Raw genomic sequence first — 18,070 nt, forward strand, 5'->3', positions numbered from 1 at the left:
CACCGTCTGGAGATTTCTTAGTACTGGAAGATCCAGAAGCTGCAAATGCTCTGGGGCCTACAGACAAGGTGCCACCTCTACAGGAGCCCAACCCTCCTCACAAAAGCCCTCACATCCATCCGCCGCCAGAGAATCCCTCTGCCCTGTGACCTCTAGAGCTGTGCTTGACAAAACACAGACCATGGAGCCCTCGCAGGCTTGGCTCAGGGGATAGAGTGTCAGCCCGCAGAATGAAAGGTCAGGGGTTTGATTCTGCTCAAGGGCATGGACACGTGCGGGAGGCAACCAATTGGTGTGTCTCTCACATCAATGTTTCTCTCTCTCTCTCTGTGTCTCTCCCTCTCCCTTCCAATCTCTCTCTGAAAATCAATGGGAAAATATCCTCAGGTGAGGATTAAAAAAATACAAACAAACTATAGGAAACAGGCCATGGAAAAATCACCTGGGAAGGCTGCTGGAAACCCAGCTCCCCAGGCCCCACCCCGGAGCCGGGCTCAGGAATTTGCACTGTCAGTGAGTCGGAAGCCCTGCTCTAGAATGACAGAAGGTTATGGAAAGACCAAGAGCACTGACCACAGCAAAGGGACAGGGAGGTCAGGAAACAGGTGTTGACAAGAGGACCCCACATGCACCTCAGACTCCACAGACCCCGCCTCCACTCCCCGGGACAGCTGTAGCCTCACCCCCGAGGTCCGCAGAACACAGGAAAGGCTCCTGGGCCATCACCACACCTCCTTAACCACAACAGTGACCGCCCTTAACCAAAGCCAGGGGGCCCAAGGCCCACGGAGAGCCGGCCCCAGCCCAGCCTAGGCAGCAGCAACAGCGCCCGGCTCTGATCTGTAGCAGGCTGGATGCGGGGGCCAGACGTGGGGGCCAGGGGTGCACTCTGACCCTGTGGGAGGATAACGTGAGGAGCAGGAGGGTCTCGGCTCATGGAGCTGCCATCACCTTGACCCAGCTTTAAACTCGTCACTCAGCCTTCTCCAGCAATCCCCTTCCGAGCTCTTCCCCTTGAGACAGCATTTACGGGGAACCCAGTGCTCCAGGGCTGCCTCAACGACACACCAGGACTCCTCCTGGGGCCCCGCCAGCAAGCCACCAGCACACGCATCTCCCCTACTTACCTCCCAGAACTGTGGAAGAATGGTGACAACGCATCTTGAAAATCATCAACCACCACCAAAGAAATAATATAAAAAATAACCACATTGCCCAGCTGTCTACCTATGAAACAGGAGGTCACGGTTCCATTCCTGGTCAGGGCACATGCCCGAATTGCAGGCTCCATCCCCAGTAGGGGGCATGCAGGAAGCAGCCAATCAATGACTCTCTCTCTCTCTCTCTCTCCCTCTCCCTCTCCCTTCCCCTCTCTGAAATCAATAAATATATCCTATATAATAAAAGGCTAATATGCAAATAGACCAAATGGCAGAAGGAATGGTCGCTATGACTTGCACTGACCAACAGGGGGCAGATGCTCAATGCAGGAGCTGCCCCCTGGTGGTCAGTGCGCTCCCACAGGGGGAGCACTGCACAGCCAGAAGCCCTGAGCCGGGCTCACGGCTGGTAAGTGCAGCGGCGGTGGCGGGAGCCTCTCCTGCCTCTGCAGCAGCAATAAGGATGTACAACTGACAGCTTAGGCCCGCTCCCTGTCATGGCCTAAGCTGTCAGTCGGACATCCCCCGAGGGCACCCAGACTGTGAGAGAGCACAGGTTGGGCTGAGGGACCCCCCCCCCCCCCGAGTTCACGAATTTCGTGCACCGGGCCTCTAGTATATAAATAACCACTTACGCCAAAATTTCTCTAGCTCGGGATTTCGTACCTATGATGGAAGGATTCCAATCTCAAATGGCCTCTAGAAAGAAACAGGATTGGTACCTGAAGCAGGCAAGGCCACCAAAGGGGGCAGGCGTGTGGCTAATGGAACCCAGGCCTGGCCCCATACATCCCTCAGCTTCCTCTTGTCCCCAGGCGGGACCATCTCTAACTTCCCATGAAAACCTCGTGCACTTTCCGGTGTCACTGAAGAAGGGGTCTGCGCACCCTCTCCATGTCTGACAACCCTCCCCACCGGGTGGAGAACGGGGACGAGAGAGACTGACCTGTGGGCTGGACGGTGACCACGGTGCCCTCGGAGCGCTTCCGGGTCATGGCGTACCACGAGCCGTCGGGATCCTGGATCCACTCGGCGGCCTCGCAGTAGAACTCGCCCTGGTCGGACGGCTGCAGGTGGAAGACGGTGAGGCGGAAGGTGCTGCTCCCCAGCTTGTCCAGCCGCACCTCCCCCAGGCTCTGCCGCTGGGCGTACTCGCTGCTGGAGTGGAGCACGAAGTCTCGGCTCAGGGCAATGACCTCCACGGGCCTTTCGCTGCCTCTCTGCCGGAGCCAGGCCACAGACACGTGGCTGTGCTGGACCGTCTCGGTGGCCACCTCGCACGTGAGCTCCAGGGGGTCCTGCTCCACCTTGTGCAGCGTCTGGGGTACAGCTGTGGTCTGCAGGGAGTCTGGGATCACTGGAACACAGAGCATCCACAGGGCACGGTCACAATAAAGCCACAGAAGCTTACGTTCACAGGGACAGAACAGAAGCTGTCCTGCTTTGGGCACATCCTGAGAAAGCAGGGTTCTTTGCAAAAGACAATAATGCTGGGAAAGCCCTAGCCGGTTTGGCTCAGTGGATAGAGCGTCAGCCTGCAGACTGAAGGGTCCCGGGTTCGATTTCGGCCAAGGACACATGCCCAGGTTTCAGGCTCGATCCCCAGTAGGGGGCATGCAGGAGGCAGCCAATCAATGATTCTCTCTCATCATTGATGTTTCTATCTCTCCCTCTCCCTTCCTCTCTGAAATCAATAAAAATATATTTTAATAATAATGCTGGGAAAATGGAAGTCAGCAGAAAAAGAGGAAGACTGAAGCCATAGGCACGAGTCCACAGGAGCTGAGCAGGGCTGTTGAGGACAGGACAGCGTGGACATCACTCAGTCACAGGGTCCCCAGGGGTCAGAGCAGACTCAATGGCAGGTAACAGCAAAGCTCCCACCCCACACAGCCTCCACCCATCGCTGTGAGGCCACGGATGACCCCAGATAGCACAGAAACGGGAGTTTTCTGTTTGGATCTGGGCTGCAAGTTTTTGGCAGTTACTCTTACTTGCTTGGTGATTTTCATAACACTCAGACAAAAGGTGGGTTGTATTTGATTTTAAACGAACTCCCTAAAAATACTGTGTACAAAGCATGTTCTTTTAGGGGAAATTAGATTTTATTGTTCATTCTGGTATTGCTTCAAGATACGTAAAATTGGCTTCTGACTGATCTTCAAACGGAAATTGTTCCTGGAACTCGGGGAGTTTTTATCTCTATACAACTTCCTCAATTCCCCCCTTCCAGCCACCGCCCCACATCCCCCCAGCTGACCTCAACAAGGCATTGCTCTAGGAAGGCTATTACTTAATAAAATATTTATTTTTGGTAGAAAAAAGCATCATCATCCTTGATTTTAACAGGTTCAATTTTCATGTAATTGAGGTGCCACGTGGTCCACACTGGCAGGAAGTCACCGTAGGGGGTGACTCAGGCACGTGAAGCGGCCCTGTGATCCCTTGGTCAGAACTCTTCCCTGGGGACGAAACACCCCACCCCACCTCTGACTGATGAAAACACCCCAGTGTGTGTGATTGCTCAGGGTTGGGTTACAGGCCTCCTGCTGGGGTGCAGACTTGTCAGAAAGGAAGTCACTGAAGGAAGCTGGAGGTGGAGGGAGTGGGCAGATGGCAGTGTGTGCAATAGGAAGGATCGATAATTCCAGTTGTTATTATCACACGTAAGCCTGGAAATTATGACTTGGCATGGGAAGGCAAGAGCTAGCTCACGTAGGGCCTTGCAGAACCTAGTGAAGAGCAGAATTTATTATAAATGTGGCTGACGCCACTAGAGAATTCTAAGCATGGCAAGGACATGATTTGATTAATGTCTTAAAAAATCATTCCGTTACTGTTTCGAGAAGAGACTAGGAAGGCAAAAGAAAAAAGGAAAGAAATGATGACTTGGGCAGAAAAACAGAACAGCCTTGATAGTGCTAACCCTTCCCACGAGATCCCTCCATCGCTGGGGGCTTACCCGCCAGTGGGTGCCCATGCCCCACTCGTGGGGCCAGGACTCCAGACGCCTAGGGCCGAGCAAGACCTGCAGCTGCACTCACTTCCTGACTCCACAGCGCCCCGAATCCCAGAGCCCAACTCCGAGGTTTCACCTCTCTTCCCGCTGACGTCACAGGCTTCATCGCCCTCGTCATGTCTTCGGGTCATCAACCACAGACATCCTTGCCTCATATTTTCATATCCCCTTTCACCAGCTAGAGGGCTAGTCAACCTTCTCAGAAATACTGAACATCTGCTTTGGATCTTTGTTAAGTTTCAGCCTTACCAAGGAACACAAGCTTTATTCATTTACATGACTGGTTGACCTCTAAAATATCTAGGGAGGTGTTTTTTTCTTAAGTCAAATAAAGCTGTACTCTGAATTAACTCTCTCCCCTCTTCCTCTTCCTAAGCATGTCCTCGGTGAAGATTTTAAAAAAGAAGGAAGGAAGGAAGGAAGGAAGGAAGGAAGGAAGGAAGGACCATCAGTTCAAGAGAAGTGAGTCAATGTTATGGACTTAATGCTTGTTTATGTCCTCCCAGAATTCACATGCTGAAACCTAATCCCCAGGGTGATGATATTTGGAGAGGAGGCCTGTGGGAGGTGATCAGGACATGAGGGTGGAGCCCCCATGAATAGGATTAGTGCCCTTATAAAGGGACCTCAGCGTGCTCTTTTGCTCCCTTTCCACCATGTGAGGACACAATGAGAAGTCAGCAGTCTGCAACCTGGAAGAGGGCTCCCACCAGAACTCATGAGGCTGGCACCCAGTTTCCCCAACTGTGAGAAATACATGCTTGTTGTTTAAGCTGCTCAGTCTACAATACTTTGTTACAGCAGCCAGAACTGACCATGCACGCAGGCAGGCCGGACACTGGCCACATACCAACAGCTCTCTCCTTACCCACTAGGTTCATCTTGGCACTGTAGCTCCCGAAGTATCGCTCATCGGTGCTGGGCGTGAAGCATTCGTACTCGCCGGCATCCCGGGCCTGGAGGTCGGTGATGTGCAACAGGGCTGAGTTCCCCTGGATTCTCTCCACGTAGATCTTCCCACTGCGCACACGCTGGGTGTAGATGGCGTAAGGGAAGGAGGGGTCCACGGTGCTGACGATCTGGACCTCGCGCTCTGGGGCCGAGGGCAGGTAGATGGACCACTGGAAATTCTGCTCGGAAGACCCCTGGTAGCCGCTCACGTTGCACCAGATGGTGATGTGGGAGCCCTCCGTGCGGTACAAGGGGCCTTCCTGGACGGCGACTTGCCGCTGTGCTGTCACGACACCTACGGGGGACACACACACAACAGGCTCACTTACGTCTCCGACCAAAATGCAAAGGAGGCAGCAATCCTCAAAGCGTTTGTGTGTGTGTGGCAGGACAGTACCATCAGCAGCTTCCTGGCGCTTTCGGAGGCTCTGTGACGTATGACTACTCATTAAACCTCCGTGGGAAAGCACTGGCCCTAACTGGCATGTGTGGGCTCTGACCGCACAAGGACGTGGTGCTGTTTCTTATTCAGCAGTTGACCCTTGGAGAGGTCATTTAGTCCCTCTGTTTGTCATTTACGTGGCATTTTAGAACTATTTACATTAAGGCTGGTTATAAGGTTTTTGACAAAATGAGCAGGAAAAGTTGAATCCTTGGCACAAACTCAGATGGAAAGGAGTAGAAGCAACCTTGCGATCTGGCTGAGATGAAATGCCCCTTTCTGATTAGAGGGCTGGCGAGGGGGTGGACACCTTATTTTTTCGGGCTGCGCCCTTTATTCTCAAAAGTCGATCCTCCGGGACACCCTGTGGAGGAGCACGCAATCCTTACTCCCTCTGCCCGCCAGGGATGGGGACAGCGCTGAGCCCAACGCATGTGAACTTGAATGATGCCCACACACTGACCAGAGGGAGCTGAGCGCAGACGGGTGACACGAGAGTAAGGCTGCCCTTAGGTCACAGCTCTGATTCGCCCACCAGCTCTCATCTTCTGGCCGGGAAATGCTCCCCCACAGTGGCCCCTGCCTGCCTTCCCCATGTTCTCATCATGGTCTCCTTTGCACATTCGGGGACGGGGCGATATGGTGGGTTTAACTTCTCATTCCCAGACAGCACAACACTGATTCTGCCCGGTCACTGAGAAAGTGGGAGTGGACAACCCTCTGACCTCACCGTGGGCAGAGAGAGCAGGCGAGGTGTAGGCGCAGCTTTGCCAGGAACTGGAATGAATGGGCTGTGTCACCTGGACAAGCCGCTTTGCCCTCGGGCCCTTGGTCTCCTCATCTATAACATGGTTTCTAAGAAGGCTTTGGAGCAGACCGGCATGTGTGCTAAAGGCTGACTTTGTCAGTCACTTCCTAGCTGTGCCCTTGGGCATGTTACTTCACTTCTCGGAGCCTTAGTTTCCTCATCTGTAAGATGGGGATGATAATGTGTGCTGCACAGGGCCTAGCCCATAATTAGGCCCCTCTGGCTGGAACATTCTGTGCCTCAGGATCCAGAGGACAGGCCAGCGATAACTCAAGGACATTCCAGTGGCCTCTTGACAGTGACACCATCTCTGGGCCACCCGCCTCCACTCACGGCTGCAGCCCACCCCCTCCCAAACAGAACCACAGCTGCCCAGTGTAAACCTATCTGCGGTGGATCCAGCTGGTGAGCAGCTGGGACAGCTCACGTCCTAGTGGGCTCAGCTCTAAGCCCCGCCCGGGGGTGTCTGTGCTCCAGCCCGAGGGTCCAACATGCAAAGTGACGGACTTTCAAACAGACCTTACAAGGAAAGGCTTGTGGCTCGTAAACTCTTATTTGCAAAAAAATCTCTTCTCCCAAACAAAACCTTCCACAGAACCCTGTCTGGGCTTCAGCAGAAGCAGGGAAACTAAAAAAGTGTGTGTGGGGGTTGGGGGGACGGGGTGGGGGTGGGGGGGGCAGTTTACAAGTCAACAGATCAAAGTGGCATGTGAATTTACTCCATACATCCTGGTTGACAGCATTCCTTTCTACACTGAAAGTCATGGAGAGGACAGCTCGTTAGTTATTTACAACATGTTACAGTTTGCTGCATCACATTTTGACCATGTACTCTTCATGACACTTGCAAACATTTATCTAGTGACACTTGAACAAATGTTTGCAGCGCTCCAGAATCGTAGAGACTTTGAAAACAATGCAAGCGCATTTATACCACTTAGGGCTCCTTGCATCTCAGTGCTCTGTGACTGGGCAGCTGTGACCACTCCCCACCCCGTCACTCCCCACCCGCTGCTGAGAAGGCTGGAGGCAGGCCAGGACCAGCCAGCATCTTGCTTGAAGGGACTACCTCTCAACCACGGGCCCTCCCTGGACTCTCCTGAGGAGCTTGAACAAATAACCCTGCCTGGACCCCGGCCCATGTAACTGGTCTGGGGTGCAGCCTGGGCGTTAGGATTTTTTTTTAATTTAACACACAGCAGGGTCAAGACCGCTGCTTTAAGGTGTCTCTGCTTGCCCAGTGCCAGCCAGGTGCCCAAATGAAAGAACCTCTGCTAATTCAAGGCTCTCAAGAGCTTTAAGCTCCTCCCTTCCCAAAGACTCCACGTGGGTTTGGATGAAGAACGTGTCTTTCCCCTGTAGCGAGAGGGCCGAAGCAAGCAGCACCCGCCATCAGATACACCGACTGTGATGCAATACAGAGCTCACCCAGAGTGGATTCTATTGACAGACCTTACAAAAGCACTCAGTCCTTGGATCCTGCTCACTGCTCTCCCGAAAGTTAAACAGTGTTAAGTGGCCTGAATGAGCCCGGGGCATCAAGGTCAAAACCACTTGTCCGAGCCGGAAGCAGGTTATAGACAAATAAATAAATACTGGACTGGACTTTAACCAAACACATTCAGCTGCACCCGCTTATGAAATATCTCCCTAAGTCGCTGAAAATAATGCTGTTCTTAGGAAGTGGACCTTAACATAGAAATAAAAATTAACCTTTTTTTCTCAGCAGCTTATTCCCCCCCCTTCCACACCCTGCCCTGCCCATTTCCTTCCCCTGGCACTGGCCCTGCTGTGCAGAGCTCCCTCTCCTACAAACAGACCTGGTCCCCAGCCCTGACCAAGGCCTCCCCTGGCCCAACCCCTTCCCCATCTTCCCTCTCAGCCTAGGACAGAAGGCTCCTCTGAGCAGGGTTCACCTTTTCCTTTTAGATAACCATTTTTACTCTTGACATTCTTGCACTCTTTCAATTACTTGGCAGTACACAAATATTACTTCTGTAATTCAAAAAGAAAAGATCAAAGTATTATATATAACTGTATAAAAAGAACTAGACACAAAAGGCAGAAGAGAAGTGGAAGATAAAAATGGGAACAAAACAAAAACCAAGGGCAACAAATAAAAACAGTAATGGATATGGTAGATATTAGCCCAACTATATCAATAATCACTTTGTCAATAGTCTAAATGTAGCAATTAAAAGACAGATTGTCAGCCTGGCCAGCGTGGCTCAGTGGTTGAGCATTGATCTATGAACCAGGTCATAGTTCGATTCCCAGTCAGGGCACATGCCCGGGTTGTGGCCTCAATCCCTAGTGTGGGGCATGCAGGAGGCAACCGATCAATGATTCTCTCTCATCATTGATGTTTCTATCTCTCTCTCCTTCTCCCTTCCTCTTTGAAATAAATTTAAAAATACATGTTTTTTAAAAACCAATAGAAAAAAATATCCTTGAGTGAGGATTTAAAAAAAGGGGGTGGGGGGCAAAGTCCTTAACAAACACCTCACCAAAGAAGATATAGAGATGGCAAGTAAACCCATGACAAGATGCTCTACATCAGATGTCATCAGGGAAATTCAAACTAAAACAACGATGAGATACCTCTACACACCTATTAGAATGGCCAAGATGCAGAACACTGACACCACCAAATGCTGGTGAGGATGTGGAGCAGGAGGAACTCTCATGCATTGCTGCTGGGGATGCAAATGGTACAGACACTTTGGGAGAGAGTTTCACAGTATCTTACAAGACTAAATATATCCTCCCATACAATTCAGCAATAGTGCTCCTTGGTATTTACCCAAAGAAATGGATATCTTCTGTCTACACAAACCTGCACATGGATATTAATAGCAGCTCTATTCATATTTGCCAAAACTTGGAAGAATCAAGATGTCCTTCAGTGGGTGAATAGATAAATAAACTGTGGCACATCCAGAAAGTGCAATCGTTATTCAACACTAAAAAGAAAGGAGCTATCAAACCATGATAGCACATAGAGGAAACTCAAATGCATGTTCCTAAGAGAAAGAAGCCCCTCAGAAAAGGCTACCCTGCATGCGTCCAAGTTGATGACATTCTGGAAAAGGCAAAACTATGGAGACAGTAAAAAGATCAGTGTTTGCAGCGGCCAAGGAGATGAACAGGAAAAGCACAGAGGATTTTCAGGGCAGTAAAAACACTCTCGATGGTATTATCATGATGGATACATGTCATTACACATTTGTCCAAACCCATAGAAGGTGCAACATCAAGAGTGAACCCTAAGGTAAACTATGAACTCTGGGTGATTATAATGGAGTCAGTGTAAGTTCATCGTTTGTAAGAAAGAAAATGCCACTCTGGTGAGTGATGCTGATAATGGGGGAGGCGATGCCTGTGGGGGGGCCAGAGGGTATGTGGAAAACTCTGTATCTTCCTCCCACGTTAGCAGAGCACAGTTCCTCCCATTGAGATTTTTTAAAGACTCTTTTAAAGAGCAGTTTTAGATTTACAATAAAATTGAGAAGGATTTACTGTTCTTTCAAGCCTTAAGTTTGAGGAAATTTGTTTTATACTGATATATGACTAATATAGATACCTGTGGGTCCCGAGATTAAATTCAAAATTGGGTCACATGTACAAGTGTGTGCTTTTCTAGATTTCAAAAGGTTCTCAAAGAGATTCAAGGCCAAGAAAAAAGATTAAGAATCATTTGCTTTAGACAATAAATGGTCAGTGGGAAAGACCATGTCCTTATAGGTTTTTTTTTTAATCCTCACCTGAGGATTTGCTTATTGATTTTAGAGAGAGGAAAGGGGAGGGGGGGGGCATTAACGCGAGAAAGAAACACCCATCAGTATGCATCCCAAAGGGGATCAAACCCACAACTTAGGTATGTGTCCTGACCGGGAATCGAACCTGCAACCCTTTTGGTGTACGGAAAGATGCTCCAACCAACTGAGCCACCCAGCCGGGGCTCAGATTTAGCTTTGACAGTCCTCAGACACAAACTCATGATATCACTCAACTAGCTTTTCAAGGTATTGCTTGTCCAAGTGTGCTTCCACTTTCCCTTGGTCTGAGTCCTAGATGAACCTGGCTAGGGGCGGTACGATTCAGGAGTTAGTGAAGAGAGAGGTCCCTGCGCCTGAGAGCCAGCTTCTCACACATTTTTCAGCACATGCCTGAGCTCGGAGACCCACAGCTCTAGGCACGGAATCCAATTTCTACGTTCAAGGTGCGTGACTGAGCACGTCACCGTGTCAGAAGGAGCCACCGCACCAAACCACATCCCCTCTTCCAGTGGGGCCCTGGCGTCCCCAAAGCCCCATCGGCACCCCGTTGTTAAAAATTCTGCAAGGCACTCGGCTGCACTAGAGTATGTTTTCATCTATCAACTGGGAATAATGCAATGCACCCTACACAGTCTCACAGGTAACCCTAGAGATCAAATAATACTGTGAAAGTCACCAAATGAATATGTTTAAATTTCACCTTATTTCTACCAATGAGAGACAGCAATCCCAAAATAGGAAAAATCTTTGTAAGTACAAAAGCATTAAAAAAACACTAATAATGAAATTTCAGTTAAAGATGCAAAAATGCATCTGAAGTAAAGTTATGTTAAAATACTGTACCTAGAAAATAACCAAACAAAACACCAATGAAATTGGCATGCATCTTCGAGTGTTGAGAATATGGGTGATTCCCTCCCTTTTCCTCTTCTCTATTTTCCCATTTTTAAAAAATAAGCAGGTATGTGCTGTTTTGAAATGAAGATAAATGATGAGGATGATGAGCAGGTTAGTGTGCCCAGCACTGTCCTCACTGCTCTGGGTACATAATCTCATTTAATCCTCCTGACTAAATGGGGCGATTTCATTACAGCCACAGTGACCAGACCAGGAAATGATCTTCAAGTTTAGGTCCCTTTCTCCGTGACAAAGAACATGACTCACGGTCTTTTCAGGCTGTGGCACATACTGAATTGTGGTCGGTGAATGGCAGTGGTAAGTGATGCTAAACCACCAGCTGGGTTTTGTGCCAACCTGGTCCTGAAGACGATGGTGGGGAGTCTGTAGGGCCCCAAGTGGAAACTGCCCAACACACCAGGCAACCCAGTGCCTCACAGACACACAGGCTCCCGAGAGAGCGGTCGGGAAGGCCACGCCAGTGACGGCCACGCTAGCGACAAGGCCTGGGAAGTCCCACTCTGTGGCCTTCAGTTAAGGGAGGACAAGGAGTACATGAGCTGAAAGAACCTTTCTGGACCAGGGGACAGACAGACACAAAGGCTGAGCCTGACCAATAAGGACAGCCAGCCCCTGCTGGGCCCTGATCAGGCCGGGGCACTGTTCCAAGGGCTTCACATGTATTTTTGTTGTTGTTGTTATTCCTCACCGGAGGGTAGTTTTTCCATTGCTTTTCAGAGAAAGTGGAAGGGGGAGGGGAAGGAGGGAGAGAGAGAGAGAGAGAGAGAGAGAGAGAGAGAGAGAGAGAACCATCAATGTGAGAGAGATACATTGACTGGTTGCCTCCTGCATGACCCCAACAGGCATGTACCCCAACCTAGGTACATGCCCTTGACCAAGAATCGAACCTGCAACATTTTAGTTCATGGGTCGACACACTAACCACTGAGCCCACCGGCCAGGGCACATGTATTAATTAATGCTCACAGCAAACCCATAAGGGCTATCCTCCTAGTGACTGCACGTTACAGCTGCCGAACCTGAGGCAAGGAGCGGGGTTGTCACTGAAGTCGGGCTGGAGACACGGTCACGGTGGAAAGCACCTTAACAAGAAGGCCCCACGAGGTCAATGTCGCCGCCCTCCAGGGGCAGCCTAACCAAGGTCTACACACACCGGGAGCCCCAGAGCCAGGACGGCTCGCAGCTCAGCTTCCCAAGACCACGGGCACAAGAGCATGCCTCTGCGGCCTTACTTCCGTCAAAAACATCCTTTGAAACAGCCACCGACTCCCATGTGGTAAGTGCGATGCCACCTCCCAGCGGCAGACCCGAGGGACGGAGATAATTCTGCAATCTTCCCCCTCCCTGACCTCTGGCCGCACAGGCAGTCGCTGTGAGGCCCCGGCTGGTTACTTAACCTCTCTGTGCCTCAGTGTCCTCATCCTTAAGTTGATCTAATCACCAAAGCGCTGATGGAGGAGGAAATGAATTGCTACATTTAACACTCAGCCCATAATAAGTGCTCAGTATGCATTATGCCACTAACTCTACTAATAACAGCAGTCGTGCTGACATTAGCTCTAGCTGTGAACTGAGGTCTCCCACACACCGCAGGCTGTGTTTTCCAAACACACAGCAGCGATGGCTCCTGTTCCACACGCTCTTCTGCGATGTGGCCAGACCATCAGGAGGTGGCGTTTAGTCCCCTCCCTTTGACCCTGGGCAGGCCTGTGACACTGTGTGACTTTCAAGGCGAGGTCACAGAGAGTGATGCAGCTTCCACACTGCCACCTGCTGCCCTGTGCCTTCGAGTCCTGAGGCCGCCATGCTGTCAGGGAGCCCAAGGCTCGTGGAGAGGCCCCGTGGAGAGACTGGGCCGCTCGGGATCCACAGGCAGCACCCGCTGCCAGCCGTGCGCGTGAACGGCCTTCATACACTCCCAGACCTCGGCTGCCAGCCGCCTCCCAGCCTTGGAATGAATGATCCCACCTGAGGCCCAGACACCGTGGAGCAGAGAGGAGCCATCCCTGCTGTGCGACCCACAGATCCATGAGCATAACAAAATGATTATTTTAAGGCGCTGAGTTTTGGAGTAATTTGTTACACGGCAAAGATAACGAGGACATACACTATACTTTCAACCGACGTATTTTCAGTACCTATTACATGAAGGGACCAGGGCAGAAACTGTGAGGGAAAAAGAAATAAAACCTAGTTTTATCCTAAGCTGACACTCCCAAAGGAAATGCACAACTATCATTACACACCAGCAAGTGATGGCAGTGAGGTATGAAGTTCAGGCCACTCAGGAGAAAGCAGGTCTAAAAAGGCTTCACAGAAGCAGTGGCATTTGAATGGGGTCGTGAAGGATGCAAGGGGAAGTGCACGCCACATGCAAACATTTCAGCACGTTCCAGGATTAGCAAGATGTTTGCCGGGGTCTTTTGTCACATGACTGGAGGGCACAGCAGAGCCAGGCGGGAGTGAGCACCAGTAAGGTCAACCCCCACCCCCACCCGGCACGGGAAGTGGAGGAAGAGGCTGGCTAGGAGAGCGAGGACTCAGATCAGGTTTGCACTTTTGAATCATCCCTGGGGCAGGTGGAGGACAGAGCAGAGGGCAAGACCAAATTCACAGTCAGGTGAGACAAGGAGGGCCTGGCCTGGTTTCAAGTTCAAGGACAAAAATATCACCCATTCATTCCTTCACTCACATCCCCAGTGCTTCTTAAAATAGAGCCGGTCTGAGGTCGATGATTGATAAATGCTACATTATTGATGCCACTTCTAAAAAGGTGTGACTACCAGCGACAGAGCCAGCCAAGAGGACTGCAAACCCAGAGGTTTGCTTCTGCCCCAAACCGACCTGGAGCCTGGGGCACCGCACTGCGGAGCCGCACCTGCCTCACTGTCCTGTCAGAGTAGCTCCCAAGCCCCCGGGTGGGGTCCCCTGCCTCTGAGCTGGTGCCCAGTGCACTCATTACTAAATGCTGAAGCTGCCACCTAGAGGCCTACTAAACTGTGACTTCAAAAATATTGTCAACATCCAATATTTAATAAACTGGAATATTCATCATAAAAATTTTAATTAAAATATTACAAGCCTCCAGTCTGGTCTGATTATCAATCCTAATCCTACTTTCCCCTCCCAGCATTTCCTCAGAGATTGGCACTGCTATAATTTAGGGATATATTGCTCCAGACTTTTTAAAAAACACATTTACATATAACACACACACACACACATGTGTATGTGTAAATATAATTCTAGTTCTTTCCTTTACTATAGCTGTATAGTATTCCATCATAGGATTACACCACATTTTCTTTGTCCCAAAATGTGGATATTTGGGTTATTTCTAATGTGTTTGCTATAACCAAGAAGCCCTTCTCTTCTCTCATTCCTCCTGCCTCTGCCCTTTCCTTGCCCGGATGTGTACAATCCTCCAGCTGCTCCTGCCCTCACCATTAAACCACAGGGTAGCGGACACATAAATCACAGCACTTCCCCCAGCAGTGAAATATTACACAGCTGTTAAAAAGGCCTGGCTGGCATGGCTCAGTGGTTGAGCATTGACCTATGAACCAGAAGGTCACAGTTTGATTCCTGGTCAGAGCACATCCCCGGGTTGTGGGCTCAATCCCCAGTACAGGGCCCTGCAGGAGGCAGCCAATTAATGACTTTCTCATCATTGATGTCTCTCTCTCTCTCTCTCTCTCTCTCTCTCTCTCTCTTTCCCTTCTCCTCTCTGAAATCAATAAAAATGTATTTATAAAGAAAGAAAATAATACCTAAAGATGTTGAAAGCACATTACTAGGCTAAAGAAGAAAAGAGCTCTAAGAGACTTAAAACTGTTTTTGTAGAGAAAAACACCCCACACCCTGTATGTGTGGGGAGAGCTGGGCTCGTCGATAGGAAAATGCTAGAGAGAGGCAGGTAGCACGTGGCTGTCTTTGCTTGCACTTTGTGTCTTCTAAGCTCTCTGCCCTCTGCATGGATTCTCTCGTAATGAGGGCAGATGGTCAAAAGTCACTTCTCAGACCACCCTCCCCTTCAATCCCCAAGAAAGAAGTCAGAGGGAAAGGAATATTTTTGTGAAGATGAATTGGAGGTTATGTCAGTGGGAGAGGGTGGGGGTGGCCAAGGGGTCTGCAGTGGGTGGGGAGGGAGTTAATGGAATAGGGAGGAGTTGAAAGAGAAAACGATGGCAAAATCTGCTGAAGCCGGGCTGGCCAGGTGTCCTGGCAGGCGTGTGCGTGTCACGTGATTAATCAGCGGCCCTCTATTTGAGCTGGGTACTGTGTGAGGGCCTGGTGGAACAGGTTTGGCCTCATCTCTATTTTTTTTTTTCTTTTAAGCTGTTTACTCGCTTTCCTAAAATCCTCATTTTCTGAGTTATTAAACTTTCAAATCCATGCGGATCCCTTCGGAGCCCTGTACCGTGTTCTCTTGCCTCTCAACCCGATGCCTCTGCACAACATGGACAGACATCACAAGCCCTGATGAAAACCGTCCTCCCAGGGCACAAAGAAGGCACCTGAACGACAGATGGCTGCAGGGATCCTGAGAAAGCAGTTTAGACATTAACCTGCGGGCTGCCTCTGACTTACGCAGGGCCAAGGTCGTGACGCAGGGCCAAGGTCGTGACGCACCGCACAGGGCTGTGCGTAAGTCCCTGCTGAGAGCGAGGGCGGGCTGCGGCGTCCCAGGCCCTGGAGAAACCCTGAGGGACAGATTTCAGGATCTGGGCTCTAAACATGTGCTGAACGCCCCCCAAAGCAGGAAGGGTTCAAAGCCTCTGCCCCCTGGTGGCCACTCCGCCCCTATGCGGTGGGCGCTCCCAAGCACACCCTCCTAATGGGAGTCCAGGTGAGAAGCCCTCAGCAAGAAGACAGGGTACTGAGGTGCTGCTCCTGAAACTGAGGCTTTCTCCCGTTGTCACCTGAACAGGGAAATAAAGACTGAGGACCTGGCCTGCTGAAGTCCAGGCACTTAGCCAACCCTGCACCGCACAGCATTTCCCCAAGTCATCGGGATCACTTCTCATTATTTTTTTTTAAAAAAAATATTTTTTATTGATTTTAGAGAGAAAGGAAGAGGGAGAAAGATATAGAGAAAATCACTGATTGGTTGCCTCCTGCACGCCCCCTACTGGGGATGGAGCCTACAACCCAGGCATGTGCCCTTGACCTGAATCGAACCTGGGACCCTTCAGTCCGCAGGCCGATGCTCTATCCATTAAGCCAAACCGACTAGAGCCCAAGTGTCTTCTCATTCTAACTTCACAACCATCTTGTGAGGGAAGGATACGTCCCCGTTTTACAACTTGTCGCAGTGGCTGCAGAGCCAGCACCACAGCCCCAGCCTGACGCCAAGCTCCTTTTTCATTCATTCTACCCGAACTGAGCCTGCCTCTGCTTTGCCAGGCTCTGTGCTAGGCTGATGAGCTGCAAGACCCAATCCTCCCAGTCAAGGCGACAGAGGTATACACAGAGGCTGCCGCGTGCCCCTGTGCTGGGAAGGACACTGGAGGACACAGGACAAGGGTCCCTTCTAGCCACTAGGGGTCAGGAGGGGCTTCAGGGAAGAGAGCTTCCTCATACCAGGTTTTACTTAGGACAAGCGGGCATTCCTGCTTGGTGAGGGCACAACCAGGACCTCGGCAGAGAGCAGACCGAGTATAAGCAGAGCTACATGGGAGAGCCGGGGGTCCAGAGAGCTGCAGCCGTTTCCCATTGCTAGGTGCGGGGTACACCAGGGGCTAAGGGAGCCGGGGTGAAGCAGCAGAAAGGGACGGGTCAGGGTGGGCTCAGTGCCACACGCAGGCGGCTTTGCCCAGGAGAACAGGGAGCCGCTGAGGGGCATAAATAAAGGAATATATATTCTGTCTGGGGAGCATGGTTCTGGCGGAATGAAGAAAAAGGGGCCCTGGCAGACGATGCCTGCGGTGATGCCTGCTACCGAGGCCCCAATTGGAGCAGGTCACCGGGGTGGCGGCAGGGGGTCTGGCAGAACAGATGCTGGGAAATGCAATCAGGAGTGGAGAGCCAGTGGGCTGTCCAGGGAGCTTGTCCAGAACAATTCCCAGGCCTGGGCGTCTGGGTGGGTGTGAGAACGGAGATAGCGCAGGGGTAGGTGCGGGGGGAAGTGGATGAGGTCATCATTGGACTGGGAATCTATTCCTGGGGCCCATCCAACGCTCTGGAAATCCTCTCCTCCAGCCAGTCCTCAGCAGGACAGAGGGAGCAGACAGGAGTCAAACAGCGGATGGATGCAAGCGTTCAGGTGGGAAGTGCCTCACAGGCCATGACGACCCACTGACCGATTTGGGAAAGATGCCGGAAGCCCGTTAGTTCAGGGCTGCTCCCAACCCCTGGTCTCCAGTCCTCCTCCGTCGGCACCAGCTGCAGCCCACAGCTCCCAAATGGACGTCACCTAGTCACCTCGGCAAAAGGTCAAGACACAGCAGAAGTCACCTGGGGCAGAGCCTGCTCCCGGAGAGCCCTCAGGGACTCCAGACTTTCGCAACTCAATCAACAAAGGCTTGGCTGAGAAAAGAGAGGGAAGACAACCAAGATGTTGCAAACAGGAAATGACCGCGTTAATGAGGGCTCTGACGATACAGGTGTGAAGGTTATCGCTTTCCCAGAGCTGCGCATCTAACACACTCTCCGTGTCATCGAACCCAGAGCGCTGACCATGCCCACAGGCTCCAGCCCGGGGTGCTGAGAAGCGGAGCGCTCATCAGTGGCCTCTGTGTGCGGGTGCGGGCCTGTGCGGGTGGCGGCCAGGTCTCAGCACAGCAGACGGTCATCGAATGGTGACACATCCTCCAGGACTTAAAAGCAACTCAGGAGCCGCTTGCAAGATAACCACGGAATGAGCAACCACAGGGCACACTGAATGAGGAGCACGGAGATGGGAGAGAAAGCAAACCCAGAAGGCAGCCAATGGGCACGCGGCTGCTGAGGGATTAGTTTTTAATCCTGCCCGGCAATTCGTTCTGCAGCCAT

General features: G+C 51.2%; 1 protein-coding gene across 1 annotated transcript in view; it reads right to left on the bottom strand.

Annotated features, from left to right (window-relative positions):
• The window catches only part of IGSF3 (immunoglobulin superfamily member 3), an 83,785-nt gene that overhangs the window by 33,906 nt on the left and 31,809 nt on the right, over window positions 1-18,070 (bottom strand). The window contains exons 2-3 of the mRNA XM_028154146.2: window positions 5,048-5,425; window positions 2,107-2,517 (exon numbers count right to left, since the gene is read on the bottom strand). Coding sequence (XP_028009947.2) covers window positions 2,107-2,517; window positions 5,048-5,425 — 789 coding nt within the window. The remainder of the gene's footprint in view (window positions 1-2,106; window positions 2,518-5,047; window positions 5,426-18,070) is intronic.

This window comes from Eptesicus fuscus, chromosome 22 (genome assembly GCF_027574615.1).
Source record: "Eptesicus fuscus isolate TK198812 chromosome 22, DD_ASM_mEF_20220401, whole genome shotgun sequence".
Lineage (NCBI taxonomy): Eukaryota > Metazoa > Chordata > Mammalia > Chiroptera > Vespertilionidae > Eptesicus > Eptesicus fuscus.